The 15728-nt window shown below is 33.6% G+C and overlaps 3 protein-coding genes across 3 annotated transcripts; 2 read left to right on the plus strand and 1 right to left on the minus strand.

Annotated features, from left to right (window-relative positions):
* Positions 1103 to 6434, minus strand: LOC104700809 (kinesin-like protein KIN-7N). Its single transcript, XM_010416401.2, has 18 exons — positions 6217 to 6434; positions 6000 to 6089; positions 5772 to 5890; positions 5560 to 5673; positions 5390 to 5471; positions 5241 to 5308; positions 5104 to 5163; positions 4858 to 5000; positions 4674 to 4776; positions 4489 to 4569; positions 4279 to 4347; positions 4150 to 4209; positions 3904 to 4056; positions 3279 to 3590; positions 2813 to 2896; positions 2431 to 2589; positions 2094 to 2342; positions 1103 to 1595 (listed from the first exon to the last, which is right to left on the minus strand). The coding sequence occupies exons 1-18, from the start codon at positions 6365 to 6367 to the stop codon at positions 1194 to 1196; spliced, it is 2499 nt and encodes an 832-aa protein (XP_010414703.1). The 5' UTR covers positions 6368 to 6434; the 3' UTR covers positions 1103 to 1193.
* Positions 11807 to 12543, plus strand: LOC109125044 (NEP1-interacting protein 2-like). The gene is made up of 2 exons (XM_019227588.1): positions 11807 to 12070; positions 12293 to 12543. Exons 1-2 carry the CDS (start codon positions 11839 to 11841, stop codon positions 12511 to 12513), a joined length of 453 nt encoding a protein of 150 aa, XP_019083133.1. The 5' UTR covers positions 11807 to 11838; the 3' UTR covers positions 12514 to 12543.
* LOC104700811 (uncharacterized aarF domain-containing protein kinase 1-like) lies at positions 12626 to 14909 on the plus strand. The gene is made up of 8 exons (XM_019227587.1): positions 12626 to 12744; positions 12851 to 12979; positions 13075 to 13278; positions 13798 to 13845; positions 13919 to 13941; positions 14112 to 14220; positions 14334 to 14452; positions 14704 to 14909. The coding sequence occupies exons 3-8, from the start codon at positions 13111 to 13113 to the stop codon at positions 14771 to 14773; spliced, it is 537 nt and encodes a 178-aa protein (XP_019083132.1). The 5' UTR covers positions 12626 to 12744; positions 12851 to 12979; positions 13075 to 13110; the 3' UTR covers positions 14774 to 14909.

Genomic DNA, 15728 nt, shown 5'->3' on the forward strand with positions numbered 1-15728 from the left:
TCCGTGAAATCACGCAGTTCAAAGTATTGCTCCACCCGGAGAACCCAACTCTCTGCATCTTCACCATCGAACAGAGGAAGTTTGATTCTCTGATTGAACGGCTCCCATTCTTCCGGTAACGGATCCCTTCTCTGTGTCTCGCTAGTCACCGGTGTCGGACTCTGCAGGTTTTGTGGGTGAGACTCGTCACCTTCTTGTCCTTCCACGCCGGAGATTTGAGTGTCATCCCCCCCTTTCCGGGTAGGATCCCAAGTATGCTGGTCCTCTTCCATCATTCTCCTCTCCAATTGCTCCAGAACATCCAACTTCCCCATCTGCCTTTCCAAGATGTCTAGCTTCCCTAGTTGTTTCTTCATGGCGCTGACGTCAGACTCGAGGCTGGAAAGTTGTTGAACTTCTTTCTGTATGTTTTCCATCACCTTCTATAACTCTTCAACCTTCTTGAGTGCCATTGTGTTGAGTAGTGCCCAAGATAGACGGCTCTGATACCAATTTGATACGTTTAGGATGTGAACTTAGAGTAAAGCCAAAGATAAAGACAAATGCTCTTTTATTATAAGACAAATTGTGACAAGTTGAGAGAATTGTTTGGAGTCTCTCCCCTCCCCTTACAAAAGTGATATGATATTCGATAACAACTCTCTTGCCCCTCCTGCCATATAAGTACTACTACCAAACCTTACTGATCCTTTGTCTCTACACCAAAGAGCCGTTGAGGCCACAGAGCCATAGGACAATGACATTAACTCTACCCCGATTATTATTACTTAACTATGGTAACTTTTCCAAGAGACCTGCTATCTTCTCTTGGACCTACTGGATCCTCTCAAGTGGACTCTAGCCACTTGGGCTTCTCTTTCTCCTTTAGTAATAGTAGAGAATAGGAGGGTGTTGAGCTCCATATGTATCAAGTTATACTGTGCAGATAATAATCTCCTAGTCGAAAATTGCAACTAATTTATAGGTTCTTCACGTCTCTTATTCAAACATTAGCGAATCCTGTGATAAATTCAATTTGGAGAGAAGCTTTTGACTTTAATGACTTTGGTTTACTGTTTACAGTGACGAAACATTAGCTATCGTTTTCACATAAATGCATAAATCATTAACTTGGTGCATAAATCATTAGCTATCGTTCTCAATGAATCACATAACTTAAATTGTTTGTTACAATGGCTCAAAAGTACGACGGATTACGGATTTCGAGTGGTTAGTTTCTGCATTTTGGATTTGATTTCACTGTGAAAAGACACAATAGATTTGTGCCTGGTAGCGAAAGCAGTGCTGATTTGCTTAATCTCTTCCTCCATCTCTTTCCTCCGCTTCACTTCCACATTAAGATCTCTTAAAACATTCTCTTTATCACTTGCAGTCACACTCAATCTCTGAGTTGACTGAGAGAGTTTTCTATCTAAAGAATCTCTATCTTCCTTCAGCAACTGTACCTCTTTTAACAGCTTCTCATGGCTTTCTCTTGAAGCTTTTAGAAGCTGTTTATCCAAACACAACTCTTTCTCTACCTTGTTACATCTTTCCTTGATGATGCTGAGCTCATACTTCAGTTTCTCTTCTTCCAAAGCACCTGTTTCTTGTCCCTTTAAAATCACATTCAAAACCTGTCTTAGAGAAAGGAGAAATAGTAGCCTGACCACAACATCTAACTAACCAAACATGAATCAGTTCCTGCATGTCTGGCAACATTGTATAAGAAAGAATGTGTTTTGCTCAAATGAGGCACTCAATCTTGCATGTCTGGTTGGACTATTAACTTCTTATATGACTATAGTATACTGTAAAACGGTGAGGACTTGGTTTGATGAGAGTTTTTATGCCGAAGACAAAGGGAAAGGAAAAACTTATAGATCCACATGGATTCAAAGCTTTGGCTTAGTATGCAACACAAAATTCTTGCAATAGACTACTAGGAAAAAAATGTAAAAAGAACGCCATTTATTAGATTTATTTGCCGTTCAACATATGCAGATGTGTCACTGGACTAAACTCCTAAATAGAGAGACAAAGTACCCAAGCAAAACTATTGAAAAGATAAGTAAAATAGATCCATATCTTGACGATTGTGACAAGGAAGCTACCTTGTTGTGGGAGTTCAGGAATTCATCTTTTGCTTGTGCGTCTGACAACAACGACGTGGTTGTGTTCTTTAGACTCACACGAAGTGTTTCCCATTGGTCAGATAAAGGATGATCGATGCTACTGCCCGTTTTCTGACCATCCATTATCATTGAAAATTGTGCTTCTAGAGTCGACAGAAGGCTTGTTGTGATTTCAGTTGTACCAAAGAGCAGCTTTACTGTTGGAGATTCCTTGTCAGCGATTAAGTTCTAAGAAATTGCAAGAGAAAACACTTGTGAACTCCTCTATTTATTAATTATCTCAAAAATAAAATCAAAGAAAAAGTAAGCTGTTTACCTGCATTGTGACTATAACATCCTTGTAGACATCCTTGCAATTAGCAAATGACTTAGATAACTTATTTGGAATTTCCTTGATGGGAAGAGTTTCTTGTTTGAGCTCAGTCATCTCTTCCATCAGTTTGTTGTTCAGAAGTACTTGTTCGTTGAATTTTACCTGAGAGTACATAATTGATGCATAAATAACCATTATAACCCACAGTCAGTTGGCATCCAGCATAACAAATGCAGTTTCAAATATAAGAACTAAAAAGTAAATTTAGCTGCAAAGAAGTGATTTATTTTCTCTTAATTCCAGGAAATCTTGATAACTAGTTCAATCTTGATGAATCGAAATAGCATCTTCATTTGAACAACCAACAAAACCAATAAAGACTAACCTGAAGACCCTCCTTCTCATTGTTCAGCAACTCAATCTGACTTTTGAGATCTTCCACCTCTTTGTAGTTTTCACGCGAGCATTCCTAAATGAAAATTAACAAATAATTATGGCCACCTTAGGCACATGTTTTAAGTGCTAAAATCCTCACCAAACTATTGTTGAAAACTATGCAAGCGGCATATATTTGGATAATCTCTAGGTATTCTTAATTCATATGAAGTTTTAAAAATCAGTAATTCTCAAGATACATGAGCCAGCTTCTGATAAAACAGAGCATTTGAATGCAAGATGATATGAAAAGGAAAACAAATAAGGAGACTACCCAAAAGAAAAGGCGATAAAGAGTTGATTTGATTATATATGCATCTAGAATCTCTATTCAATGTAATTCTGTGAGCTTTCATGCATAAAAATAATCTTCATTATTGGTAGATAATAGGAGTCAAGTAAATGTATATACTCACCGTGGTTGTTGTAGTTAATGGAGTGGGTTGACATTTAACCGCAGGTGTGAATTGACATTTAATTGCAGGTGTAAACTGGAGTTTATCAAGGTCTGCAACAAAACCCTTGTTTAGTTTCATCCAAGTGTCTTCATCGGCCACATCCCCCAGGGAATTAACCATCGGACTAAAATCAGATAGTCCTGAATAATTATTTGACCGAGAAACCACAAAGGAACGGGAAGCTGATTTAAAGCACGGAGTCCCAGGAACATCACTGCTATCATTGATATTATTGCGCCCATCTGGAGTTTTTCTTAAACTGATAAAGTCCTGCACAAAGATGTTACGTTAACAAAATTTTACATAACCATGAACTTGAGTCCACCACTTAAGCTTAAGAGTAGTAATTACTAGTCTAACAAAAACAAAGAGTGTTACAAGTTTGCTATCTTTGATTATTTCCACAACATATTATAACTTAAATTTGATGCCTATTTTTCTTTTTGAAGTTATGTTTGCTTCAGCAAAATGTCTGGATGTAATGATTGAGGAATATCACGCAGAAGTAATCTACTTAAGTCTTATATCTTATAAAAATCTAGGAACAGCAGGATATCGCCTAAGCCAATGAATGCATCCGTACCTCTGACTGGTTCCTCTTGAAGTCTGAATTAGTGACAAGATTGTTTAGGTTCTCAATTTTCATTTGTTGCTCCTTGATGCATTGTTCCTGCTCCTTCTGCTTCCTTCTCTCTTCTTCCAGTTGAGTTTTTAGCCTTTCACATTCTAACTCATACTGGAAAACAAACAAAAGGGTAGCTGTTTTGTAAAATTTGTCCGCTCAGTATTGTACTCAATGCATAAACTAGAAAAAAGCGCAAAAAACTACCTTAAGCATCTGATTGCTTAGCTTTAAGATCTCTTGCTCCAACACTTCGGCATGCGATCCCTACAAACACTACCAATGTTGGTATCGTCCCCTTTCTAAGATGTAATTGAAATAAAACTATGACTATACCTGAAGCTTCATTCGCAGCTCTTCTATCTCTAATTTTTGGCGCTTCAATAAAGCGGCATCAGTCAAGATCTGAAGCATTGAAACACTCTCAGATTATATTCCGATTAAGAGGAAAAAAACCAGCAAATATGAAACTGTAGCCAATGATCCTTTTTGAAGGGAAGAAATAACAAGAAAGAAGTTTCAATGCTTTAAAATTCAAATGGAGACCTCATTCACTTGGGCACAGTTGGTGATGCGCTTGGCTCTGCTTGCAAATTGGAGAGTTCCTTTTGATTCCTCAATATGATGCTACACAAGTCATCATGATTAGTCAACTGCCTATTCTTGCGCTTTGGATGATTACTCAAGGCCAAGACAATGCAAAACATGACCAAATAAGTAACTTATTTTACCTCTTCTGGCGCGATAGTGCATATAATGCAGGTCTTTGCATTACCACCAAGTGCAGGCTGAAGAATTCGAGTCAGCTTACTATCTCGGTACGGAATATGTGCCCTATTATCAAGAATGTAAAAAATGAGCTGCGGTGAGCTATATTGTTGCTACGTTTAAACCAAATAAAGGGTAAGAAAGTACCTTAACTTTGCACTGTCACTTAGTTTATTGATGACATTACCAAGAATCATTAAGCTCTTATTAATGTACTTCCCTTCCGTCAAGCGTACTCCACCAGCACCAGTTTTAGCAATTCGCTCAGATCCAGCCAAGTCAACCAAATTCTAGTTCCATTAAAAGATCACCCATAAGAAAACAGCTTGACATAATCTAACTTTCACAAGAAAGTTTTGAAAGATGTTAACTGCGCTGAAAACTTTCACTCACCAAGACTGAGACACGGATAGCATCTGAAGAATTATTATCTTTTCCCCTGCTCTCAATCACCTATCACACAGAGAGATTTTATAAGATAAAATACTTGAAAAGTGTCAAAGGTTCCGTTGATAGCTTCTGAACCATACCATTCTGAAGATGGTGTGAGACCTGCTACTGTGAACATTCATGTTTGTCTCGCCAAAATGCCTATTAACTGTTAATTGAAAACGACCATGTCAATACACACCTTAGGCACAATCAAAATGCAAGAAAAGAAAATATATGGGTTAAAAACCTTCTCCAGAATCTATAAGCTTTAGAATCTGTTCAGCGTCACTAACAATTTCTTCCTTAAGACCAGCAACAAATACTCCACGCTGCACATCAAAAGAAGCAAGTGGGTTTAACTACTCTTAGAACAAACTAATGGAGAAGAAATCACTTTTGTAAATGATCCAACCAAACCTCCAAATGTTCATGAATCTGCAGTCTCTGATTCTCAACAGCTAAAAGATCATTAATTTCTTCATTGTAAATCTCCATGTACGAAACCCGGATGAGAAACTCACGATCAGATATCTAAAAAACGAAGAAACATGGAAACACACAAATCAAAAAGCTGTACTCTTTTTCTTACTTCACAGATCATTGAATAATTCTGAGCACAACTATAATACCATATGTATTCTTTCAAACACATCTCTGACAGATCTTCGAATAATTCCTGGATCAGTTTCAGAACCCGTCATTGTAAACGTCTTCCCACTACTAGTTTGCCCATAAGCAAATGCAGTACCTAACAAAATCACAGTAACTCAATACATCAAAAACTATGGATAAATACAAAATTAACCTCACGAACTCGCTCAAGTTTCAAATTTTCGATTTGGATCAGATTAGATTACCATTAAAACCCTCAACGGCGGCATGAATGATATCCTTAGTAAGAAGTTCGTAGACGCTAGCATTCGTGGAACTTTCGTCGAACACATGATCTGCACAATAGATAAACGAAACAACACCACAATTTATAAAAAGGAAGAAACTTTCGATATCACTCAGATCTATAGAAATCTAAAAACCCAGAACTGATTGAGAAGAAAGGGAAAGAGATGAATTTACCGAAAGCGTAAGAAGCGGTTGTGATTGGAGTGTCGAGTGACTTGTGAAGAGAGATCCGATTATCTTCAACTTTCCAGAGTGAAGATCCAGTTTCCGGCGATAGTTCCGGCGCCGGTGGTCTCACCCTGACTGCTACACAGATCTTTTCCATATTTGAAAGTGCCGTTTGAATTTGAAAATCTCAAGAGGGTTGAATAAAGAGAGAGAGAGAGAGTCCCTAACGAGAGCCCTTAAAAGCATTTTCGATGTAGCGTAAAATACAATAATACCCTTCTCGTTTCTTTGGTATTCACTATTCAGTCAATTTGAGAGATGCCCGGGTTTTATACTACTATACCGAATATCAAACCAAATCAAATTTTGCTTGAAAATCTCAACACGTTGAATAGAGAGAGAGAGAGAGAGAGCGACCCTAGAAAAACAAAGAGTCCTTAAAAGTTAAAAGCATTTTGAATGTAACTTGAAACTACAATAATACCCTTCTTGTTTCTTTGGTATATTATATTCAGTCAATTTGAGAGATGGTTTAATACTATTATACCGAATATCAAACCAAAAACCAAAACCAAATCAACATTTGTAAACGGAAATTATGGCTGCAAATTGTTGCTTAAAATTGAAAGAGTTTGAAAACCCATTCATCTCCAAAATAGTGGTTGAACAAGTTGAACATTTTTGTCATATGATTAGTTTATTTTCAATTTTTAGGTTATATGGATTGAATAGTTTTTTTCAACTTCTTCAACCTTTTCAATTGTGTAACCATTTGCACCCTATGTATATAATTTTTTGGGTCGGAAGTTGGAACCGAAGTCTACACTAGTATTTTTGAAGTTTATTTTAGAAATAAATTTTCATTATTAAAAGAATTACAATGTAATAGATACCAATATTGTATAGCACGGAGAAATGTTTACGTAAACTTTACTATAATTTGTTAGTTATAAAATAATAGTAGAAGTTTTATTTAATTTACTCTATACATTTTATAATCTTTTATATTTAATTTACTTAGTTTCATACTCTAACTTCAATTCATTACATAATACAATGTTCAAATCCTTGAATTATATAAATTTGATAAAATCTATAAAATAAAACAAAACTCATATTGAAGCGGTCGTGTTTAGAAATATCGATTTAACTTTTTGATTTTTTAGTTGTATATATTATACTGAATAAAATCTAACATTTTTTATTTCTTAGATTCTAATAAGATATCACTGCATCGATGTACATTGAAAAAAATATTTCATAAAGTAGATATAATATTTTATATTTTTAAAATATAAATAATGTTGTATACTAGTTTTAAACATTAAAATATATCTATCATTATTAAACGATTTAGGAATGCAAATATCTTAGAGGGGTTATTAGTTATATGATTTTAATGGATTTGGAAATCCAAACAAAAATCATGTGTTATTCAACCATTGATTTTAAAAGGAAAAATGATTGCCAGCTACGTCAAGTATAGGCCAACACATGACCACACATACAAACAATATAAATGTTTTGCTAGCTACACGAACTATAGTCATTACATAAGGACATGCATAGACAAACATGAACTATGTGTACAACCCCATAACCATCTAATTCCGATGATTTGTTTGCCGGAATCCGGTGTTGATCGGTATTGACCAGCGTTGACCAATGTGACCGGTATTGACCAATGTTGACAAAAAGAAAAAATTTATTTAATTTTTATAAACAACAAAAGTTAAAAAAAAAATACATAACTTTACTAAAAGATTATATAATAAATGTTTATACAAAATAATACAACAAATATACATTTTCCTTTTATAAATTCAAAAGTTGGTTTTTAATTTTATACCATATCATTTGTATACCCTATTATATTTTATTATGTAGCACTCTATTAAACATTTTTGTATAAAAAATAATGGTAAATCAAAGTTTAAATATATAGCAAGATGCAATATACTAAAAAAAAACAATATAACAAATTAGACTCAAATATAAAAAATCTATGAACATTTTTAAGCCAAAAGATTTTAAGAAAAGATTATATATCTCATCATTTGTTATATACCATATTATATTTATTATATAAAAAAGGAAATTTTTGTATATAATAAAATTTTACTACAAAATCTTATAACAAATATAATATGGTATATAACAAATATACATTTCCCTTTTGTATATAAAAAAAATTATATGGTATAAAATTAAAAAATAACTTTTGAATTTACAAAAGGAAAATGTATATTTGTTATACTATTTTGTAGTAAAATTTTATTATATAATCTTTTAGTAAAGTCATGTAATTATTTTGTTAATTTTTGTTGTTTATGAAAAAAAAGTTTGGTCAACGCCGGTCAACATTGGTCAATACCGGTCAACACCGGATTCCGGCAAAGAAGATATCATAATTAGATGGTTATGGTGTTGTAAACATAACTCATGTTTGTTTATGCATGTCCGTATGTAATGACAATAGTTCCTGTAGTTAATAAAAGATTTATATTATTTGTATGTGTGACGATGTATTGGCCTATACTTGGCATAGCTAGGAATCATTTTTCCATTTTAAAATACTTATCAAAGTTATGTGATAATGGTTCTATGATTTACAAATACTTGTTAAAATTCCATGTTGTTCATTTAATGATTTGTTTCTTGGATTTCAAAATCCATATTATGTTTTTAATGGATTTGAATAGATTTGAAAATTGTAAAATAGAATGATTCAAATCCAAGGATAAAACATGTTATTTTAAAATCCATGTGTTTTGATTTTCATAATTTATAATTCTATATGGATTTAGAAATCACTTCTTCAATAACATCCCCTTAGTTTCATAAATAAATTAGTTTTATAATTGTTCTAGATAGTTTATTTTTGTTTCCTAAGATTTCTGAAATAATAAATGATCAAAGGTCAATTAATAACCTAATGTGTACTCAACCACGATCTAGTGGTATTGTTGTAACACTTCAGGATCGAATCCTCAAAGACCAAAAAATTACACTATAAAATTATGTAGATTAAATATAGCTAAGACAATGGAAAAGTTTGTGAATCAAGTAACTATCTAAAAACGGAAAGTAAACAAGTGGTTTTAAGGCAATAGAGAAATATTGGGCGCAGGAAATCTTTAGGGTTTATGATCACGAATTTAGATGATTAGAAAGGGATGCATTAGACACCGTTCTAGAACTCAAATTACGGCTGTAAAGTTAACTCACTCACGCAGTGTTAACTATCTAAGCAATGAATTTACTAAACCCTAAACTCTCGTTTGAATCTAGCAAACCAAGCAAGCATTAACAAGTTCGGGTTTGATTAGTTCACAAGGTGCCTTAACTTCAACTCTCATTGGCTAAGGATCACCTTGCTCACCTATGTTCTTTTCCAGCAACTCAACAACACTTTTGGTGCCCCGATGAATTAAACCTAAGATCTTAATCTAGGTGATCAATCTAGCTTAAGCATTAAGAACAAGAATAGATGAAGAACAATAAGATCAATCCCTAATCAAACAAACCTAGCATCAATTAATCATAGAAACCCTTCTGAAACCCTAAACCCAATTGAAAAACTACTCAAACATGGAGAAATAGAACAGCAAATCAATGATGAATAAAACATAATTGCATTGCAAAGAATAGAAAATAGGGTTTAGAAATCTTCTCCAAAGTGTCAAGAAGGATTAAAGATCTTCTCCCTTTAGCTCTCAATACAGAATAGTCTTAGAAAATAAAGCTTATGTCTCTGGAGGCAGGGCCTCTAACTTAAATATCAAAATAAAACACTAAAAGTCGTTTTAAAAAAAACGAAAAAGGAAAACTTGAGTCGGGGACGGGATCAGTCGATCCCAAGCGAGATAGGTCGATCCTGTGTCTTTTCCTCCGCTTGTTCCATCTGCTTGCTAGTCCGATCAGTCTTTACCAAATTGGCTCCAGATGCATGTTTTCATCCCCAAAACACTCACTTTCCTTCTTAAGTAACCTAAGACCTGCACATACTCACAAAAGACTAAAAAGACTCTAAAAGCATAGTTTGACTCAATAAAAAACTCAAAACAAATGTAAAAACTATGGTTAAACCTTATAAAATACAGACACACCAATAAATGGAATCTATTAAATAATTTTATTAAATAATTTCAAAATATTATTTTATTATTTTATAAACCAATATAAGCTATTCTTTTGTTAGTTATTAAAATAATTAAAATGAAATGGTATTTTTTGTAATATGCCACATGATCATAGGGTTAAACTTCTAAAAACATTGCTTAGATAAGTATATAGAGATACTATTGCTATATTCATATCCAAACAATGAATTATATCTATCCATATAACCAAACACAAATATTTTTTAAAAAAACATTAATTAGAAAACTTAAAATATCCATTTAGTGTTCCACAATTAATAATAAAATTATTTAGAAGATTTTGTTATATTTACAGTTATGATACTTTTATCATCTTTGTTTTTTTTAATTGCTTTAAATCATCACAAAATACATAAAGGTAAAAAAACTACTTTTTCTTGTGCAGTATATGTTGTGATACAATTTTTAAAAATGGATATATATTATTCAAATGATGAAAGGAAATATGTGTTCAATATCCCACTTCGCTTAAAAATTTTAGACAACGATTCAAACTAATATTAAAAATAAGAAAAAACTGAATCTGAATCGGAGCGAGTAGGAAACTTAACTTAATAAACATCCAAATTAAAAAGAAATATCAAATTAAATTTATGATATAATATTATTAAAAAATAAAAATTAGAATATTCAGAATATTCAAACTTATAAAAATTTAAAATATCATAAGACGGTGTTATATTGTGTGAGGGGTTTGAATAGACATTAATAAATTTAAATATCATTATTTCAATGCTATAACAAATATAAATCGTCATTTTATTATTTTGTTAGTACCATCAATATTCGAATAGTAAACATATCAAATTAAATTGACTCATTTCTAATAGAGAATTTGTTAAAAATACTCTTTTTGGAATACCTTTTTTCAAAAATACCCTCTTTTTTTAACATTTTCATTTTTACCCTCTTTTACATAATTTCAATATATTAAATTAATTTTTAGAATTTTTTTCTTGGTTTGGGTTCTTATTTTGCATTTAGGATATAGTTTTGAGGGGTTAGAGTTGGAGTTTAGAGTTTAAAATTTAGTGATTTTATTCATAGAAAATGAGTATTTTTGAAAATGACCAACATGAAAGAGTATTTTTAAAAAATGATATTGGAAAAAGGGGATTTTTGAAAATCCCCTTTTTAATATGTAAAATACAAATTATGCACCATACCCTAGATTAAATCTTAGTTGTTAGTCAATAACGAGCACAAATATGTTTACATAATCTTAGTTAATTATGTTAATGGGCATTAAAAAAAAAAAAAAAAAGAAGAATACTACTTTAGTCTATTTAGTTCAGAGAAATGGAGAAAAATAAGCAATCTTACTTTTAAAATTAGGAAATTATCTAGAATATTACTAAAAAGTAATCTTATTAAAATAATAATAAAATAATAAAAACGGGCTTACTAAAACAATACAGAAAAGTTTGATTATTACTTATAAACCAGGGTTTGTATTATTACGGTAATGCCAATTTACATGAGATTGATTCTTTCTACTTTGATTCATTTTCTTCGACTAAATCATGACATCCAAACAAAAGAAACACCATATTCTTGTTGGAGATTAGTGTCCCGAGGGAGAAGAAAATTATCAGAGCTAGACAATCGTTTACGCATAAAACTATGTCTTCTTAAAGACGCTTGTGCTGTTTTGGGTACCATTAACTCCGCCATCTTGACCTTCTTCTTCGCCTTAGGTTTGTTTCTTCATTTTCCGTTCCTTGTAAACTCGATTTTGGATCTGATTTTGTCTATGTGCAGTCAATATTTGTTGTTGTTGCTCTGCTGCAAATTCTGAGATTGTTTGGTAACATAAATTTGTTTCTTATCTTCAATTGGAATTTGGATTGATTTGAAATGATTATTAGAAAGTCTTCAGCTTTGAGCTATAAAAAGTTGATTCCTTTTCTCTTGTTCAGTGGGGACATTGCTAGGGGCACTTACAGGAGCTTTGATAGGCCAAGAAACTGAGAGTGGTTTCATCAGAGGAGCAGCAATTGGTGCCATTTCGGGAGCTGTTTTCTCTATTGAGGTCTTTGAATCATCGCTTGATCTCTGGAAATCCGATGAGTCAGCTTTCGGATGTCTTCTCGATTTGGTGAGCCCCAAAATCACAAACCTACCAATAATGACGCTCTAATAAACTAAAAATAATTTGCACAGCCACGATCTCTAATCTGTCTTCATCGTTTTCCCTTTGATATTTCAAATCGGGAATACACAAGCTGAAAACAATCCGAAGCGAAGAGGGACAAAAATGCATGGGTTCGATTTCAAAGAAATGCAGGAGAAGATCACCGAGAGCTTTCGTCCATGGCAACGCTCTTTTCAATTCTGGGTTCGAGCTACCAATATCTACACTGGCTACAAGGTCTCTCTCTTCTTACTGTGTTTCTTTAATCCTTTTGAATTCATTAGTGTACAGTTTTCTCTATAAAGTTTGATTTTTTGGGCTTCTCTGTTTTGCTTGGATTCAGGTATTTTAACTTCGAGTGAGTTTAGTGAAAGATGCAAAGAAGCAAGAGGAATTGTGGGAAAGACAACATGACCAAGCTGCTGACAAAATTTACTTCATGTGCTCTGATCTTGGGGGTTTCTTCCTTAAGGTTGTTTTAAGTGTTTGGCTTTGTTGCATTTAATAGTTGTTGTCCTATGTTCATTTATAATGTTAACTTTTTGTTTTGATGCTTCTGTAAAAAAGGAATCGTAGATTGCTCAACTTTTAGCAAAACCTGATATGGCACCAGCTGCGTGGGTGAAAAAGCTTGTCACTTTGTGTGATCAAGCTCCTGCCACACCGTTTGATGCGGTTCAGCTTGTTCTGGAGAAGGAGTTAGGTAAAAGCATTGATGAGATCTTTGACACATTTGATGAAAAGCCTCTTGGTTCTGCTTCTATTGCTCAGGTATTACAGCTTTTGGTGGGAATATTACAATTAACTGAACATTGTTGAGTGAGAGGATTTGGGAATTTGTGGATGGTGATGGACCAATTATGAAACTGTAAAAGAGTAAACACCAACAAAAGATAGCTTTTAAGTATGACACAAGGGAAGTTGAAGATAATTATTCTTATAGCTGAGAACCTTTGGGATACTACCATTGATGCTTGAAAAGCCTGAATTAGAGTGTTAGTTTATGTCTCAACACTTCATGATGGTTTGTTATTATCAAGAAAACCTTGTCCTCTCTTGCCGTAGATTTCTTATTAGGCATTGTAAAGACAAGGAACTGTAGGGACATTTTCATACTCTGGTTTGATTATATGTAGGCATTCTGTTTTTTTTTTTTTGGCTCTTATTTGTTTTTCCTGAATTGAATTGCTGGATTATCTGGAGTTTGGCATACACTAGTAGTGAGATTCAATGACCATGTCGTCAGTTTTTTTATGTATATGATACATGTAAATTTATTTTCTTTATTAGGTTCACAGGACAAGAGTAAAGGGTAAAAAGATGAATGTTGTTGTAAAGGTGAGCATTATCAGGAGACTATTAAAAGCTTCCCATCTTTTAATAAGAATCTAACTTGATACCACGTGATTAGGTTCAACATCCTGGCATCGAAAGGTTGATTATGACAGACATAAGAAACTTGCAACTATTCGCCTTATACATGCAGAAAACAGATATCAAATTTGACTTGCATTCCATAACAAAGGAAATTTACATGTCGCTAGTCCTTCTTTCTCTTTTTGTTACTGATACCACACTGGAATTTATATCTCCTCTTGCCCCAGCAATATACTTAATAGTTTATCCCGTGCATATGGCCAAATGATACTGAAAAGTGGTTTCTTTCATGCGGATCCACATCCTGGAAATATCTTGATTTGTAAAGGTCAAGAGGCAAGTCATATTTTTGCTTGTAGTTATTATTTGCTAGTTTGCTTACTGTTGTCTTTTGGCTGAACTCACCTATCTACATAGTCTTGATTTGTAATCTTGTTTCCCGTCATCAGGTTGCACTGCTGGACTATGGTCAAGTGAAGGAACTCCCTGACAAATTGAGACTTGGTTATGCGAATTTGGTCATTGCCATGGCTGATAACAATGCTTCACGAGTATCACAGAGCTTTTGGTAACTCATTTCCCATTAAAACTTATCATGCATTACTGAAGTAACTTTTTGACATATTATCAGTTTCGTGGCTCAAAACCTTGTTCCCATTAGCAAATATTTTTTTAGAAAGACATTCCAATAAGAACCAGTGCATTCAAGGTGAAACCATTTGTTACCACAAAAGTTAATTTTTGAGTGAGGATATATTTCTGTTTAAGCTATGTACATTGTGGGTTCATGCATGCCTCAAAAAATGGTTTTTTTTGCAGGATTTCCAGCTTGGTGAAACAGTTAGAAGCTTGCCTCATTGTCATCACATGTTTCACTTACCTTGCATAGACAATTGGCTCCTCAGACACGGTTCTTGCCCGATGTGTAGACGTGACCTTTAATTTCTCTCTCTCTCCATTGTCCGTCTCTCATAATGCAGTCAAACCGCGCAGTTCAAATATTTCTACAGCTTGTACCTCAAGAGGCGGTTCTGCTCCTTTCCTCTTCCATAACTTTCATGTAAATTATAGTTCTTTTTGGCTGTTTACAATTACCATACCTCTCTTTGTCTTTCAGAGTCTTTGTAGGACTCACTCCCTAGTTCTCTAATGTTATGTTCTAGTCAGCCCATGTACAAAGAAACACAAAAATATAGAGTTTATGTTTATTTAATTTTGTTTCCTGGCTAATGTTGTGTTACTCATGTTCTATTGGTCGGCTTTTTCTTGAGCACTTGAAACTAGACATACTACTCACGGGACCAAATCCATTGAAGGATACTTACTAGATTCTTGTCTAGATTCTTGTCTGGTGGAACCAAACTAAGTACTTACATATTTAAAGCATTCTTTGATGTAATTTGCTCAACCTAACAATTGTTCTTTTGGTGTGTGAAGTCGTTGTCTAGCACCAAATTGCAATCTTCTATAATAATTTTTGTCCTCTAATTCTCTTGGTAGTTCTAGTACCACTAATCCTCTCCCTGAATCAGAGCCTTGTATTGTATTACTCCTAGTACTCATGGTATTGTATTTTTCCGTTGTATTGCTATGTAAACCCAGAACATTCAAAGAAGTTCTAAGAGACTGATATAGATTGTAATGAAAAACAAATTTAGCTTGGCTGCTTTGCTAAGGCATAGGCATCAACTTAAAACTTAATACAATCTATATCAGTCTCTTAGAACTTCTTTAGTTTGTATATCAAACTGATATAGATTATAAACAAACTTAATAGACTGATATACTTGTTGCGAGTTATGAAACTGAACCACCTTGCAACATGGTGTTGCCCGATGTGTAGA

Source organism: Camelina sativa, chromosome 7, assembly GCF_000633955.1.
Source record: "Camelina sativa cultivar DH55 chromosome 7, Cs, whole genome shotgun sequence".
Taxonomy (NCBI): Eukaryota; Viridiplantae; Streptophyta; class Magnoliopsida; order Brassicales; family Brassicaceae; genus Camelina; species Camelina sativa.

Excerpts from the sequence above, each read along its gene's own strand:
- LOC104700809 (XM_010416401.2), bottom strand. The coding sequence starts at position 6,367 with ATGGAAAAGATCTGTGTAGCAGTCAGGGTGAGACCACCGGCGCCGGAA. Across the intron at positions 6,090-6,216 it reads AACCGCTTCTTACGCTTTCG|ATCATGTGTTCGACGAAAGT; the intron begins GTAAATTCATCT and ends TCTATTGTGCAG. Across the intron at positions 4,348-4,488 it reads ACTGTGCCCAAGTGAATGAG|ATCTTGACTGATGCCGCTTT; the intron begins GTCTCCATTTGA and ends TCAATGCTTCAG.
- LOC109125044 (XM_019227588.1), top strand. The coding sequence starts at position 11,839 with ATGCCAATTTACATGAGATTGATTCTTTCTACTTTGATTCATTTTCTT. Across the intron at positions 12,071-12,292 it reads GACCTTCTTCTTCGCCTTAG|TGGGGACATTGCTAGGGGCA; the intron begins GTTTGTTTCTTC and ends TCTCTTGTTCAG.
- LOC104700811 (XM_019227587.1), top strand. The coding sequence starts at position 13,111 with ATGGCACCAGCTGCGTGGGTGAAAAAGCTTGTCACTTTGTGTGATCAA. Across the intron at positions 13,846-13,918 it reads AGATGAATGTTGTTGTAAAG|GTTCAACATCCTGGCATCGA; the intron begins GTGAGCATTATC and ends CCACGTGATTAG. Across the intron at positions 14,453-14,703 it reads CGAGTATCACAGAGCTTTTG|GATTTCCAGCTTGGTGAAAC; the intron begins GTAACTCATTTC and ends TTTTTTTTGCAG.